General features: G+C 45.4%; 1 protein-coding gene across 2 annotated transcripts in view; it reads right to left on the bottom strand.

Moving 5' to 3' along the window:
* VAV2 (vav guanine nucleotide exchange factor 2) overlaps nucleotides 1–15,632 on the bottom strand; it is a 382,680-nt gene that overhangs the window by 138,550 nt on the left and 228,498 nt on the right. For both annotated transcript variants that reach the window (XM_075015085.1, XM_075015084.1), the window contains exon 3: nucleotides 38–96. In XM_075015085.1, coding sequence (XP_074871186.1) covers nucleotides 38–96 — 59 coding nt within the window. The remainder of the gene's footprint in view (nucleotides 1–37; nucleotides 97–15,632) is intronic.

Raw genomic sequence — 15,632 nt, forward strand, 5'->3', positions numbered from 1 at the left:
TCATTTTACCCAAAGCATCATATTAAAAGAATCTTACCGAATTCCTTTGGTTTGAGCGATACTGTGGTGGGAAAGTCGGGATACAGCTGATATCACCTGGACAGGAGGAGAAGAAAAAAAAATATCAACTGATGTGATTAAAATAGAAAAGGGAATCTCTGGCTAAAAGAAATAGAGAGAAAGATACTTGTGGCTCGATTTTCAGATCTGCTGCTCTTATTGACTACTACTGGCACATGGTACACTACCCTTCTGACAAACTGTCCCTTTTTATTTGTTGTGTAGTTGGTTGCTACCAGTCTGGGCCATTGACTAAAACCAATTGTACTAGGTATTGTACCAACATAGAACAGAAAGACGGTCCCTTACCCACTATATTAAAAGTGAAATCACAACTCCATCAAGAGGCAAAGTAAAACTACAGGGCTGGGTCTACACGGCGCAACTTTCCTGGCAGATCCATGCTGATCAGCAGCCTCGAAATTGCAAATGGGTGCTCATTAGCATGGTCCTGTGGCTCATTAGCATAGCTGCATGATAGCTTGGTCTCAGCAGAGGGGTGTGCCAACAGTAAAGAGGCTGTGTGGATGTGCCCCTGCCGGCAAACAAACCCTCTGTTGCCAGATCCTTATGCCAGGAAAGCTGAGCCGTGTAGATCCTGCCCAGATGTTTCTTTGCTCTCATGTCTTCTGGCTTGTTGGACTGTTGGGAAGTCAACACACAAGGTCTTTAAATATGTGATCAGAGCGTTCACAGGACATTCTATCGATACCGATAGAACTGCGTTTTTTGCTGCTGAATGCAAACAAACAAAAAATTCTAACCTTCCAATATAAAAGAAACAAATAGGTAACAATGTAATGCATGGAAATTCCATCTTGGAGCTCATGTACAGTAATTCTAGATTTGTTCTAATGGTTTTATGCAATAACCATAACCCCTTGATGAATTCTAGCCTTGCAGGCTTTTGTTGGCTGGTTTATAATCTTTTGGCACACGAAATAGATCAAGCCAAATTTCACTTCTGGTGTAAAGTGGGCTCAACTCCCATCATTTCAACACAGATGTGTCTACTTACTGGGATACTAGACTACCTCAGGTCAAATTCACTACTAGTGGTACCGCAACAATTTTAACAGCGGGAGTGCTCAAGGCAGAAACTATGCATTTAGGTTGTTATTACTACTTCAATCCTAGGTCCAGCATGTATTGTCACCACCAACTTGTTTGGTGGATTATGATTCAAAGCCTGTCAAAACTAGAGTTTTCAGACCATCTTGGCTGGAGAGTTGGTGATGTGAAGAGGCAGAGCTTGTATACAGCATGTTGAATCTCTCTTTTAGCTAAGTTTCAAAGATTTCCCACCTCTGACAGATGTGTATCTAACCTGCGCTTTAAAATCTCCAATGAAGAAAATTCCAAAACTTTCCTAGGCAATTTATTCCAGGACTTAGCCACTCTGACAGTTAGAAAGTACTTTCTACTCCCCAAACCAAACCTCCCTTGATGCAATTTAAGCCCATTGCTTCTTGTACTTATCATCAGAGGTTAAGGAGAATAATTTTTCCTCCCTCCTCCTTTTAACAATCTTTTAGGTACTTGAAAACTATTATCAAGTCCTTCCCCCTCTGTCATCCTTTCCCGACTAAACAAACCCATTTATTTCTGTCTCCCCTCATGTATCATGTTTTCGAAAACTTTAATAATTTTTGTTCCTTTTCTCTGGACTTTTTCCAGTTTGTCTACATCTTTCCTGAACTCTGGTGTCCAGAACTGGACAGAATAGTCCAGGTGAGACCTAATCAGAGTAGAGTAGAGCTTCTACTTTTGTATTTACAATACTCCTACTAATACATCCAAGAATACTGTTTGCTTTTTATGTAACAATGTCATGCTGTTGACTCATATTTAGCTACCAACACCTTTAAAAATGACAAAATTCATTTTTTTTAAATCATAGATTGTGGGTTCTTCTCATTTATTTTCAGGCTTTTGAGACTTCAAAATTCACATCTTCAAGCTTTTATTGTAACCACAAGATCTAAATCTTTTCTTTTTTTTAATTACAGAGGAGACTCTCATGTAATAAGACAACGCCAGGAGCTTCGATGGGAAGAAACCACAAATATGAGGAAGTCCACTAGAAAAATCAACGAGTTTGCAATGCTGCTATTCAGCAAAGCACTTAAGAACATGTTTTGGAATGTATATAAATCTCATAGTCAATGCATGCACATATTTGTGCAAATTAACTGCTGAACCTGGGATCATCTGCATGTCGCAGAAGTCCAGTTACAGGTACTACAAAGTTAAAAAACAAAGCTTTTGGCCACTAAAATTTACTAAATACCATCTTGAGTATTCAACTCCACTAAGCAAAAGCTAATGCAATACCTGCAGCTCCCTCTCCAAGGCTTTCTACAATTGTGGCTACTGCAGAAGACCTCCCCCCCATCCTCACACTCTCTCTCACTCACAAAGTGCAAACATTTTGTCTGAAAGGGACACTCCATCAGCCCAGCAGACATTTCCAAGGCTCGCCTGACTTTGCAAACCTTATCCTTCAGCACTTGCCCCCACAGTTGTTCTGCCACTTGAATGTAACTGTCATTTATGATTTGTCAAGAGGTCAGGGAAAAGAATGTATTATTAAGAAGAGACAGATACTTAAACGGAGTTAAATTTACCAAACAAGCAGAAAAACAATTATCTGACCTACAAAAGCCCAGGCTGGAGGCATTCCATCTGCTTCTGCTACATTTCTTTCCCATTCTTGAGCTGATATGAAGAGGAAAAGCTACACTTCATTGTCCCCCGCCTGCTCGCCCCCACATGCAGTCAGCCCCAGAAGAGACACTTCTTGCTCAATCAATCATTCAGGAAATCCAGTGTAGGGGACTCTCTTTAGGCTAACTTCCTACTCTAGGCAATGATTCTGCAATGGAATGTCCATGCAGATGGGTCCCTGCCTCTGCGCAGATCAGATGGGCTCCCACGTGAGCACCCATAGCTCACTGTGGGATCAGGGCCCGGCAGTGCCACCTTGTGCATTTTTTCCCCCTGCATGCTCACAGTCCCACAAGCAAGGATACAACCCCAATGCTGGGATGTGGGACATTCTAGTGCTCCTTGCATCCCAGGGTCACGGAGTCTCCTGCAAGTTAGAGCAGCCTTGCGGTACCACAAGGCTGCTCTGGTCATGCCCCTGACACACATCCTTGACTGAAGGCTGGAAAATAGCTGGTGCAGAGCCCTCAGGACAGCTCTATACCCTCCAAGGATGTAGTCTGCACAAAGGGGGCCTCTCCTTTCATTTTAAGGCTCTAGGCCAGGGGTCCGTAACCTGTGGCACCAGAGCTTCATGTAGTTCTTTAAAGGACTTCTTTGTGGCTCTCAACACTACAAGTGCAATGTGAAAAAACAAACAAGCAAAACAAAAAAACCCTCCTGATTATTTTCCATAAAATGGTGAACATGTAAAAGCCCAAACATTAACTCATATCTAATGAGGAAACTATCTGTGATCTCGAAAGTTTGGATAAATCCCCCTTTAATATGTGCAGTGCATTGTGGGACATGATATTGTATCTGTGTTTTGATCATGTTGCTAATAAAGTTTTGATTTTGAAAAGGAAAAGGAAACTTGTGGCATTCCTGCTGTGAAGGGCGTCACACATTTTAAGAAAGAAAACTGAAATTAAATGCGAAATAAAATTGGCGTAATTAAAGTGGGGTTGGAATGGCTTTAAAAAAAAAGGAAAATTGAGGGTGAAAAAAGAATTTAAAACTAAATGGACCCAATCCTTTGCATTTATATTGAGTTTGGGGGGGGGGGGGCCCTTTATGTCTCATTTGCAGTGAGAAATTCACCAACAACAAAAAATGCAACCTCAAGAGACTATGTAAAAAGTTTGCAAACCACCTGCAGTAAAGATGTACCGCATTACAAATCATTGTGCGCGTGCTGCTCTTAAAATAGGGGTTATGAAAAGTATCGCTTGACGTTACTTATTAAAGACCATCTTGCGTTCACATGCATTGTGGTTCTTGAATTGCTGAGTTTTTACTGAATTGAAAATATGGCTCTTCTTGTCCTTCTAGTTGCTGACCTCGGCTATAGGCCAATTGAGGAGGTCAACTGAGGAGGGCAAAGAAGTCCAAAATCAGCTTGGAAGAATGTGTTCTTAATCTCTCCCATCCCAGATCAAAGACTGCCAGCAACATTCACAGGGAACAACAACAAAAATCAGATGGGACATTTTTCATCGAACCCAAATGTTATCACAGACACCTAATGCATGAAGGGCTTAGGAACTCGTAGGAAAAGCCCCGGTAGACCAGTGTGTCTTAAACTATGTTCCGCAGAACACCGGTGTTCTGCGAACTCTTCATGCTGCAAGCATTTGGAAAAATAATTCCAAGAATATATTTTCTGTTATTAAAACCAGATACAATGTTCCTACTTCACTGCTATGATACCTGATTAAATTACAGGTAGGAATATTGCTGGACCACGGGTGGTCAATATTGTCTAGCACATGACCACCACTTCCACTGCTTACTGGATTCTTAGAAGACATTTGGGGTAAACTACAGCTAAACAACAGCACAGAACACTGAGAGCCAGGACTGGTGGCTGGAAACAAACTTTATGGGATCACAGGAAGCTTGGCCACATCCAGGATAAGAGGTCTTCCAACTCATTAAAATCATGCCAGATGACTGAGTTTGCCAGCCAAGAGAGCTCAGATTAAAGAGATTCAACCTGTACTTCATTTTGTTTTTGCTGTATATGTTGCTGTTTGGTTTTTGTGTGTTCTTTCATGGACAGATGACAACTTATTTTTTTGTTTTTGTTTTGTTTTGTTTTGAAGAAAATTTTCATAGATGTTCCACATAAAAAAATATTACTGTTTGGTGTTCTCTGGTCTCCAAAAGTGTAAGAAACACTGATGTACATCATTTCCCTGTATACCCTACTCCAATTCTCCAAGTCCTGCTCTCCAAGAGAGGTCGTGGGAGGCGGGAATGGGCTGTCAGAGATTCTGTCAATGATGAAACCACCACCGACACTTTCACTTTCACACGGTTCAAAAAATAAAATTGTGAAAATGGGGCAGAGCTCCCCCAGGGGAAGTTTGCTCCTCTTGGAATGTTGTGTGTGGCAACCTGCCCGCTCAGAAAGGCTCACAGTCACCCAGTGGTTCACCCCACAGACAGGCATGGAGTACAGGAGTTTCACGTCTGACGCACCTTCACAGGATTGTGAAAAGAAGAGCAGAGACGGATGGGCTGCCGTGCTACTTCCCCTCACCACCATCCCCCTGTGATGGTCATTGAGCCTGACTCACATGAGGCGTTGTGAATGATGCTTGGCAGTCACATGCATGCCCAGTAACCGACGACTGTTGACAGAGAAGAAAATTACTGACTGTGCTCACTCCTTTGGGCTCAGCACAGGTCTAACGCGATATGGCAGCATTTCTATTGCTGTCCCTTAGGAGAGTTAACAACATACCCCTGGATACCAAAGCATCAAGACCCCTAATGAGGTACATAATCATGAGCTTTACTGATTATTTCTGCTCTGCATGGGTCACTGCTTAGCATTAACAACACTCCGAAGTCCAGTCTCAGCATGTGAGTTCACTGTCAACTCTGAATAATGTCCCCTCCAAGTTTTTCCATCCAGGGCAGAATATATTTTGTTACGTTCACCCAGGCACACACAGATGCACACTACCAAGAGAAACACACGCTGGTGGATGTGGGCGCTCTGCTAATCAGCTGGCGGCACCTTAAACTCTCCGGGGCAGCTGCCCAAGAGTTCAGCTTACAGGGAATACTGACCCTGAATGCTTTCTCTGGGATCATCTCTTCTGCGAGTTTTCCAAAGCCATCATGGGAATTTAGAAGGTACACGCCTGGTGTGTTGATCCTTACCCAGGTATATTTTGAAAAGGAAATCAGAGCTGGCTGAATAACTGAATATATTGTTGGAGTGCTGTAAACAAAATGTAAATCAAAAATAGAATTGAGCCAACCTGGAACAAAATTGTTTAAAATTTGTTGGTAAAATGAAGTGTCAGAAAGTTTCAGTTGGACTGACTCAAAGCCAAAGGGTGTTTCAATTGGCAGCAGGGTGGGGTGGGAGGGGGGCTTAAATACAGTTAAGGACAATTTCAAAACAACACATCTTTCACAAATTAAAAAAATCTCCTTTTTCTCCCTAGCTTGAAAAAAAAGATCAATACCAACCTGAATACATGAACTGTTTTGATTGACCTGAACCTGCATTTTTCAGCTAAAAAGGCTTCTTGTGGGAAAAAAAAAATTCATCCAGCTCTAATGGAACAGTTTATAAGAGAAGTCAGCTTGTAAATATATACGAACCAGGCACTTTAATCAACAGCTCTTCTGACAGAAAGTTCCAAGGAGAAGAAAAAAAAAAGCTCTATTTCCATCAAAGGTACCTCTTGGAACCTGGCTCTATATTTTATCTTTATTCCTGTGCCACTTAGCTTGAGATATTCCCCCATTTACTGCGACTCTGAGAAATGTCAAGTAAAAATGTGGTTTCTGGTCATGTCACACTTTCGCGAACAAATACGCTCCAAATACAGAAAGTGAAAAAGAGACCCACTCTACTTTATAACAAGAGCCGGCCCGCCCTGCAAGCTCCAGGCTATGCAAAACACTGCCTTCCCGTGAATGACAGGACATCAGTCTTAGCACTTTAAAGGACAAATGGGCAAGCTGTCATTGTAATGAGCACTTTTAAATAAATGTGGAGTTTCCCTTTAAAAACGGGAGAGGAAACGTTAAACCACAAAACTGGGATTCAGGGAAATTGTGTTCTGTTTCTAACTTAGCAAAAACACATATGACCTTCCCCCCTCCCACTGTAGGCATGTAATTTAAATGCTCAAAACAAAAAAAACCAGTAAAGTAGCACTTTAAAGACTAACAAGAAGTGGGTCTGTCCCACGAAAGCTCACCTATAAATTATTTTGTTAGTCGTTAGAGTGTTACTTGACTGCTTTTTTCTTTTGATAGTATATAGACTAGCACAGCTTTCTCTCTGTTACTAATTTAACCTCTTGCATGTTGAATAGTAACAGAGAGTAAGCCATGCTAGTCTATACACTATCAAAACAAAAAGCAGTCAAGTAGCACTTTAAAGACTAGCAAAATAGTTTATTAGGTGAGCTTTCGTGGGACAGACCCACTTCTTCAGACCATAGCCAGACCAGAACATGGCTATGGTCTGAAGAAGTGGGTCTGTCCCACGAAAGCTCACCTAATAAACTATTTGCTAGTCTTTAAAGTGCTACTTGACTGCTTTTTGCTTTGATAATTTAACCTCTGTGACTCAGACTAGGTCTACTTCAGCTGCAGAAGATAGAACACTTCAGTTCGAACTTCCAGGGTGCCGTTTCGCGCATATGCAAAACAGCATGTTCTGGGACCAACGTCGAACCCAGAACTCCTTGGAGCCACAAGGAATGTCTGCAGGAGAAGCGCTCCCATCGACATTCTGCAGTGAAGACAGGGACGAATGTTGATGGCTGCAAAATCGATTTTAGGCACACAATTGGCGTACCTAAAACTGCATACCAGCTGTTGATGTTCCCGGGAAGTGTACATATTGCCTCAGTTATCCACTGCTATAAAACAAGGATAAGACTAGAAGTGGGTGAACTTTGACAGTCAAAAACATATTTCTGGGGACACCAAAATATTTAGTAAATTCGGGCTGGTTTCAAATTCTTCATGGTGAAATTGTTCCCTCACCCTTGCCCCCAAATTCCTCAAAACTGAAAATGTTTCAAGGTTTTCTACAGAAAATATGTTGATGTTCTGGTACCCAGTGACTTTTCCTACCAAACTTTCCATTAATTTTATTTTAAAAAACACACAAAAACATTTCAGAATAGCCAAAATTAAACCAAAACATTTTCTTCAACCAGAATTTATTTTTAACACAAGTCTTTGGGGTTTACTCACAAAAAATTCCAAACATCTTTGTTTTCAATTCAACGTGAAACAATTTCCCCCCCATTTTTTCAAAATGATCAGCAAAGCCAAAGGCTGTTATTCACACAGCTCTATATGCAGCCTTTGAGATCCTCTGACAAAAGTAGTTACAGAAGAAGAGAGCGTCACCACAGGCTAGTGGCATTTGAAATGTAGTAGGCCAAATGCATAATGGAATATACAGAGCCACTCTGCAGCATCAGATAAAGTTCTTACTGTGCATGACTTAAAGCAGCACAGGAAAAGCCCTTGCTTGATTTGATGCGACGTACTGCAGTGTGCTATTACTTGTCAGGCTTATTAAACACAAGAGTTAGTTTGCGAGACACAGGCAATTACAACAGCGAGTTTGATTTCCAGGGAAATTAAAGAATGAAGTACCTTGTTCGCTACGTCAGGGTGTTCTTTAAAGTGGATCTAACTAAATTCTGACCATCTTGCCATATCTAAGCCAACAACTCCGGTTCTGATGATAGTGAATATGTGTAATGGGTAGAATTTACAAACAGGGGTGCTAAAGTTAGATGCCTAAACCCATAGCTGGGCATTCGGGCGAGCAGGCCTGCTTTTTCAGAGGTACTGGGGCCCACCACTTTACAAGAACTCAATGGAAGTGATAAATGTGCAGCACCTTTGTAAAACGAAGCCTGAAGAACCAAAGTCCTAGCGCCAAGAAAGCATCATTATCCCAAGCAGTGTCTTGGGACTGATGTACTACATAGAGGTTAAGGAGATCCAGGTTCAAGACCCCACTCTTTCTATAGACTCGATATGTACAAGTCCCGCAAGCCTCAGCCCACCCAAGTGTTTGAATGTGTGTAACTTTAAATCCCCTGTCGATGTCAGGGGGCTTACAGCCATGTTTAAAGTTACATAAGCAATTAAGAGCTTGCTGGGCTGAGGCCTTATTCCCTCTGTAACTCACTGCTGCAAAATACCTGCAGATTTTTCTATCCGTATTGTAAGTTCTTTACAGCAGGGATTGCCTCCTGCCTATATGCATGTACCTCACCCAGCACAGTGGGACCCCCCTCTCAGCTGTAGTCAATAACAGCAATAGACCTAGGGTTGCTATGTGCCTGGCCTTTGACCCGAGCACCTGGACAAAAGGGGACTTTTCCATGGCTGCAATAACCACTGCTTACCAGGCCATTAAAACTCAGTTGGCACAGAGCTGGCAGTCTTCCCATCCAACTCCATATGGCTCCTGGAAGCAAGAACACGTCCCCCTTGTGTTAGGTGTAGTGGTGGTCATGGGGGCCCCGCGCTGAGTGCCAGCTCTGCAGCTCCCATTGGCTGGGAACAGTGGCCAATGGGAGCTGTGGGGGTGGGCCCTCTGGATGAGGGCAGTGCGCACAGCTCCCATGGATACCCCATGCCTGTGAGTCGGTGGGACATGTGGTCACTTCCTGTCAGCTGCCTGAGGTAAGCACTGCTCAAAGCCCCTCCTGTGCACCCAACCCTCATCTCCAGCCCCACCCCAGAGCCCATGCCCCCAGTTGAAACACCCACCCTCTTTTGCACCATCCCTTCCCCGAATCTAGTGACCAAGAGCTAAGGAAGAAGGGGGCATGGAGGGGGCAGGGGGTGGGGCAAGTGTATTTGGTTGTCTCCCATTAGAAAGTTGGCAGCCCTTTAAAAAAACAAACAAACAGGCTGGCACATCATCAGCTGTCTCAGGCTCCCAGGGCTATAAAACTGCAGTCTAGACCAGCGACGGGCAACCAAGGCCAGTGAGTGGCTGCATGGGTGGCCCTCCTTCATCTCAGTGGGGCGCAAGATTGTCGTAACCGAGACAGTCTCCTGGGAGAGGGTAGTTTTGCTAACTGAGCTTGTGGACCGAGGATTCGCAGGCTGTGCGGACAGAACCACAGCAGCACTTTGACTGGATGCAGAGGGAGAGCACGAATCTCACGGTTAACATTATGTGCAATTAGAATGCACCCCACTGCCATGCGGGGCTAGCAGCCAGGACCCAGAGACGGCAGCAGATTCCCTCCCCCACCCCCAGCAACGGGTGGGGCCAGCAGCTGGGACCCCGGGCCCAGAGACCCGGCATGAGGGATAGCCGCAGCGTCCAGGGTGTACATAAAGGCAGCCGGGACCCGGGGCGCTGGGCTGAGAGTGCTGCAGGAGACTAGTCCCACACCTATGAATGCCATTGGGAAATAAAGTACGCAGGCAGAGACCAGCAGAACCCGGGAGCCCTACAGATGGGCAATGCTGAACAAAATGTCTCGTAGGCCACAGACAGAACCCCAGTGGGCTACAGGCTGCCCACCATCGGGCATGGACTGGAGCTTGGGCTCTACGCCCCTTGGAGAGGGGAAGGCTTCAACCCAAACATCTACAACGCGGTGGTGCTCTACTGCAGTGGAGACATAACCCTACCACAACACAGGCACATATTGCTGCTAACAGTAACACAGCTATGGCATTAACAGTAGCAACCTACTTTTTATTGAGTGCCTTCTCTCTTCTTCCTCCAAAGCCCTAAGGAGATGGTAGGTTCCCCCTTCCCTATACGAAGGAGGGATTAGTAACAACGCGGCCTTGCCACAGAGAATTATTAATCCTTTGGCAACGTTCTTTTTCACCCTCTGATTTCCTTTCACCAGAGGTGGGGAAAGCACCCAGAAAGTTACTTGAGTAACAGTGCGGCTGCTTTCATTTCTGGGTACTTGAGTAGAATAAAGATATGACGTGTATGCGCGTGTACTTTTACTCAAGTACTTTTCCCAGTGGGGCACCGGTGATTTGTACTCAAGTACATTCCCACCCTCCCATCCCCCAAAGCAGCCAAATGACTCAAGTCATTTCTGGGTACTTCTTCCACTTGTGCCTTTCGTAAAACCACTGCCAAGTTCTAAACTTCGAACCAGCTGAACCGTGGCAGCTGCAACTTTTAAGCGATATTGTAAGAGGCCCAAGAAATCATAAGTAATCACTTCACAACTGGCTAGTCCCTTGAACCATACTCGCAAGGGCTGTAACCATCAGAACGGCTTTATCGCTTTGGCTGCCTCGCTGCCAGACAGAATCAATCAATCGAGGGAGCACTGGCCACTCTAGCTAGAGAGGCAGTTTTTACCATTCAATAAGCAATTATTGCAAGGGTGGAAATCAGGACAGTGCTTAGTGCAATCTGCCGAGACAAAGATTATTAGTCATTTACACAGGCAGTTTGGGAAGCTATACACGAGGCTCAGAAACCTGATTTCAGTGCAGGTTATGAGGCATATCATTAGGAATGGGTTTTTCCCTCCCCTAATTTCTCAATCGCCCAACAAAACGACGTTAGCCTTACTCAATATGCAGAGTCTAACAAAAGCCTCAGATGCTATTCTGCTGAATATTAGATGCCAGAAACTGAGCTGTAAACGATGGAAACACACACACACACACACACACGCAGAGCACAGTCAAACTCTAAGGGGTAGTAGTTGGAAATACTGTTGCCATTGCACAGAAGTGTGCTTGGAAAGGTGCCCTTGTTTGCATTCTCTATGTTTAGAACGCCTTGATATTTCTGGACATCAGCAAGGAGAGTGAACGATCCAGCTGGCCATTTTCCAATGCAAGTGATGCCTCAGGGAACACAATGAAAAATACTACGTGGTCACCCTGAGCCAAAGTGACACAGAGATGGCACAAAAGGACCCACCAGAGGGCTAGTGAGTTTAGAGGCTCAGTGTGAGATGGCTTGAAGAGGGCAGTGGGGCCGACAGCCACCGCAGGCCCTAGGGCAAGGTGGGAGGGGGCCCAGCTCTGTAGCCTGGTGGAAGAAGTGGGGCCTAGGGCAGTCAGCCTGGAAGAAGGTCCTGATTTTCAGAAAGTAGCTGCTGAGCCCTTTCTGACCACCAGGTGTTGCAAGATAAGGGAATCACTAGTCCAGTGTTTCTTAAACTACGTTCCACAAAACACTGGTGTCCAGGGAACAACTCGCAGGTGTGCCAGGAGCATTTGGAGAAATACACTGATGGGACCTATATTTTCTGTTATTAAAACCTGATACAATGTTACTTCTTCATTGCTTCGATATCCGATTAAATTACTTCACTTTGCTTTTGCTGTGTATGTCACTGTTTGTATTTTTTCTGGTCTGACAACCTTTTTGGCACTTTTTTGGAGGACAATTTTCCTATGAGTGTCACATTAAAAAATAGTGTTTGGTGTTCCAGGGTGTCAAAAAGTTTAAGAAACACGGCACCAGTCCCTTCTGGAAGCCTTGAGAACAGATGGGAATTTCCCCACGTGAATTTCTCTTCACAAGGTGGCGGGGGGGGAGAGTTTCATTTGGGGAGTGGAGACTTTTAAAATAATAAATGAACAAACGACAGGAAAAACCAGCAATGGTACGCAACGTGCCAGCCTTCTCTTTCTATCATCACCTTTGGTTTCTGACGTTTTTTTTAAAGTGGTTCCTAGACACAGAGAGCTCCCCCAACCTCTAACTCTTCTCCCTGACTGACAGTTCTAATAGACAGAAGTATGACTGACCCCAGCCTGACAGCTTTATAATTGGCACGCTAGAAATCCCAGCAGCCTCTCTCTGTCCTAAGGGTTTGCCCCCCTCCAGTCATCTCAGACTCCGCGAGTCTCTTAGCAGGGCTGGCAGTGGCAAGCCAGCCTGACAGATTCGGAGCAAGACCTGAACACCCTGGCATATGTGAGAAGATGCCTCAGGCATCCAAACAAAGTCAGACCTATGCTAAGGAGAGAGGAGCCTGAACTGAAACCAGCCTCTGGGAACACATACTTAAGACACCCTTATAAACAGTGAGGTGGGGAGGACGGTGGTTTCAGAATCCAGACTCGCACCGAACTTCATCTTGCTGTTGGCCCATCCCCATACTAGGCCAAAACAGCCCCCCGAGCTACTGAGCATTCAGAGTCTGGGCCCTAGAGACTGCTGGGCTGGAAATGTTCCATGTGCCGGAGAAAGAAACCCTCTCTCTGAAGGCCCAGCTAACAACACTACAGGGCAGGCCGGTGGAATTCTCACGACCGATGGCAATTTGTGGTGGTAGTAAGGGCTAGAGTAAAGGGGGGATTTCCGGTTAGCCACAGGATCAAGGTTTTCACAGTAGCAAGCATGCAATCAACTGGTGCCAAGAGTAGCATACGAGCCAATTTTCATCAGCATGCAAGGCAGGAGCTCAGCCCCTCCCCTCCCTTCCATGCGGCCAAAAGCTTGCTCAAAGCTAGGCCGCCTGTAGATAAGACCAGATAATACTACCAACAACCACCAAAACGGCAACGCTCTGCATCTTCATTTATTTATTAATGAGGCTGTTGTAAGTAGGACTAATAGGGACTTTAAAAAGTATCACCAGCACTCAGACTGTACAGGAAGGTCATAATGTCACATTTCGGCACTCCGCCTCGAAAAGGTTGCTGATCCCTGGTATAGAGCCTTGTGTGGATACATAATTTGTATCCATATTGGCAAAACTGAGCCGCAGATAGACACACTGGGACCCACGGATGCAGCTACCTGTGGATATATAGCAGATCTGCGCAGATCTGCAGGGCTCTCCAAGTGTGGATACACGTGATAAAGTCGACAGTGCAAAGAACCCCATTTGACTGCACCTGCCCATGGTAGGCTGAAGCCCTCTCTTCATTGCAGAATAAAGGTTAAATGCAGCAGGGTGCAGGTAAGAGCAATGCTGCTCACTTTCACCCGCCAGATTCCAGCAGCAGTGGCCTCTCTGGGAAAGGAGGCCTGTGGCGCGGACATACTCGCACCCAGCAGATGGCTCGGGGAGATGGGATGTGACACTTGGGTGGGCATGCACATCGCATGAATGAGCTGCTGGTGGGAGGCTGAGTTGCCACGCACCACGTTTCACCCTGACAGTCGGGTTTTCTTAATGTCATGTTGAGTTGCAAGGTAGAGATAAATGTGTCAGTTTGCTGGAGCAGTGCAGAGCAGACAATCAGCCCATGGAAAATATATCTTGTCCTGCCACTCCCCCTCCTGCCCACAAACTGCTGTCCCTTGCGTTCCTGGGCTCTTGGCTTCTCTGCCCCTTCATGCTCACTTCTCTCGGGATTTTAATTTAACATGAAAGGGCTGCAGAAAAGGATGGCTCAGCTGTCTCAGCATTGGGTTTAACATAGCACAGGGCAGGGGTTCTGAACCTTTCACTGGGGGGTGTGATGGAGGAGCCGCACTAAACTGTTTGTGGGTCCCCATCAAGGCCAATTCTAGAAAAGGAAACCACAACAGAGATTTCCGGACAGCAACTGATAACGTGATTGGAAGATACTGAATTTAAAAATGATAATTGATTGTAACTTTGCAATTTATTTTAAACTCATTTTCTTTGATCATATTCATTCATCTTTTATTCTTGTCATGGATCCATTGCAATATTCTCGTGGGCGCCCGGGGTCCACGGACACCCGGTTGGGAACTACTGCTATCGGATATAGACTGCCTGGAAACAGCCTCAGACGTGGCAGCACTCTCTGTGACCCCCTCCTTCTCATGAGAGAGAAACTGAGCTCTGGGAAGTTCACACTGTGTGGGTCCCTTGGGATGAAACCTTAAAAGACTCAGTCCTGTACAGTCCCAAAGTTCATGCTTGCAGGTTTTAGCTGGTTGCTTGCTGGGGGGTGCAACAAATGGTTTTTCCTCTCCAATGTGTTTTGGGGGGGGCGGTTCCTGTGGGTGGCCTATGATAGAGGAGATCAGATTAAGTGACTTGGTCGCCCTTCTGGCCTTAAAACTGAGTGTGGATACTGAGGGCTGTAAGGCTTAGGGGCTTCTTGTCCTTGGATAAAATATCCCCTCTTCCAGGCTGCGGTGTGAACCTGTTCTCTCCTGCCCGAGACCTGTTCCCATTTCAGGGACCAAGCGCTTCTGAACATAGACACACTATACAATGCCCTTTGGGATGCAAGGGGCCCAATTAACCTTACAGCATTATAAGCCCTAAGAGTTTACTGCGGGAGACAGAACAATGCAGCGCAGCCATTCCCACTCAGGCTTCTATGTGAGGGTAACCAAGTGTTGCAGAGAAAAGAGAAAGGGAATTTGAAAATAGGTGGGCACACAGCCCATCACCCCTACACTGTGCTCTGCAAGAACAATTAAGCATGACAGCCCAGCATGGAGTAAGATCCAGGGATCAACACATGCATGGTAACAAACAAAGGACAATCTAATGCAGGAGTGGCCAATCCATGGCTTTGGAGCCGCATGCGGCTCTTTGCTGAATTAAATGTGGCTCCAGGAGCTCTGTGCCCGAACTGCTCACCACTGCACTGAGCACACGCCCTAACGCCTGGAAGAAGAAGCATGTGGCTGTGGCAGTGGCAGCTCTGGTGAGACCCAGGCATTGGGTTGTGTGTGGGGGGGTGATGCCTGGCTCTCAAGAGGGGAGGGGGATGGAGTTAGAGAGGTGGACTGGGGGTGCCTGGCTACAGAGAAGGGGGAGGCTTTATTTTTATCTGTCTACAGAGAGAGAGAGAGATTATACAGCTATAGACAGATAAAAAGAACTACATAATACGTGGCTGTTCGCACTCTATCCACTGCTATTTTGGCTCCTTGTCTCTAACTAGTTGGCCACCCCGATCTAATG

The sequence above is a fragment of the Carettochelys insculpta genome, chromosome 21 (genome assembly GCF_033958435.1).
Source record: "Carettochelys insculpta isolate YL-2023 chromosome 21, ASM3395843v1, whole genome shotgun sequence".
In the NCBI taxonomy this organism is placed as follows: Eukaryota; Metazoa; Chordata; order Testudines; family Carettochelyidae; genus Carettochelys; species Carettochelys insculpta.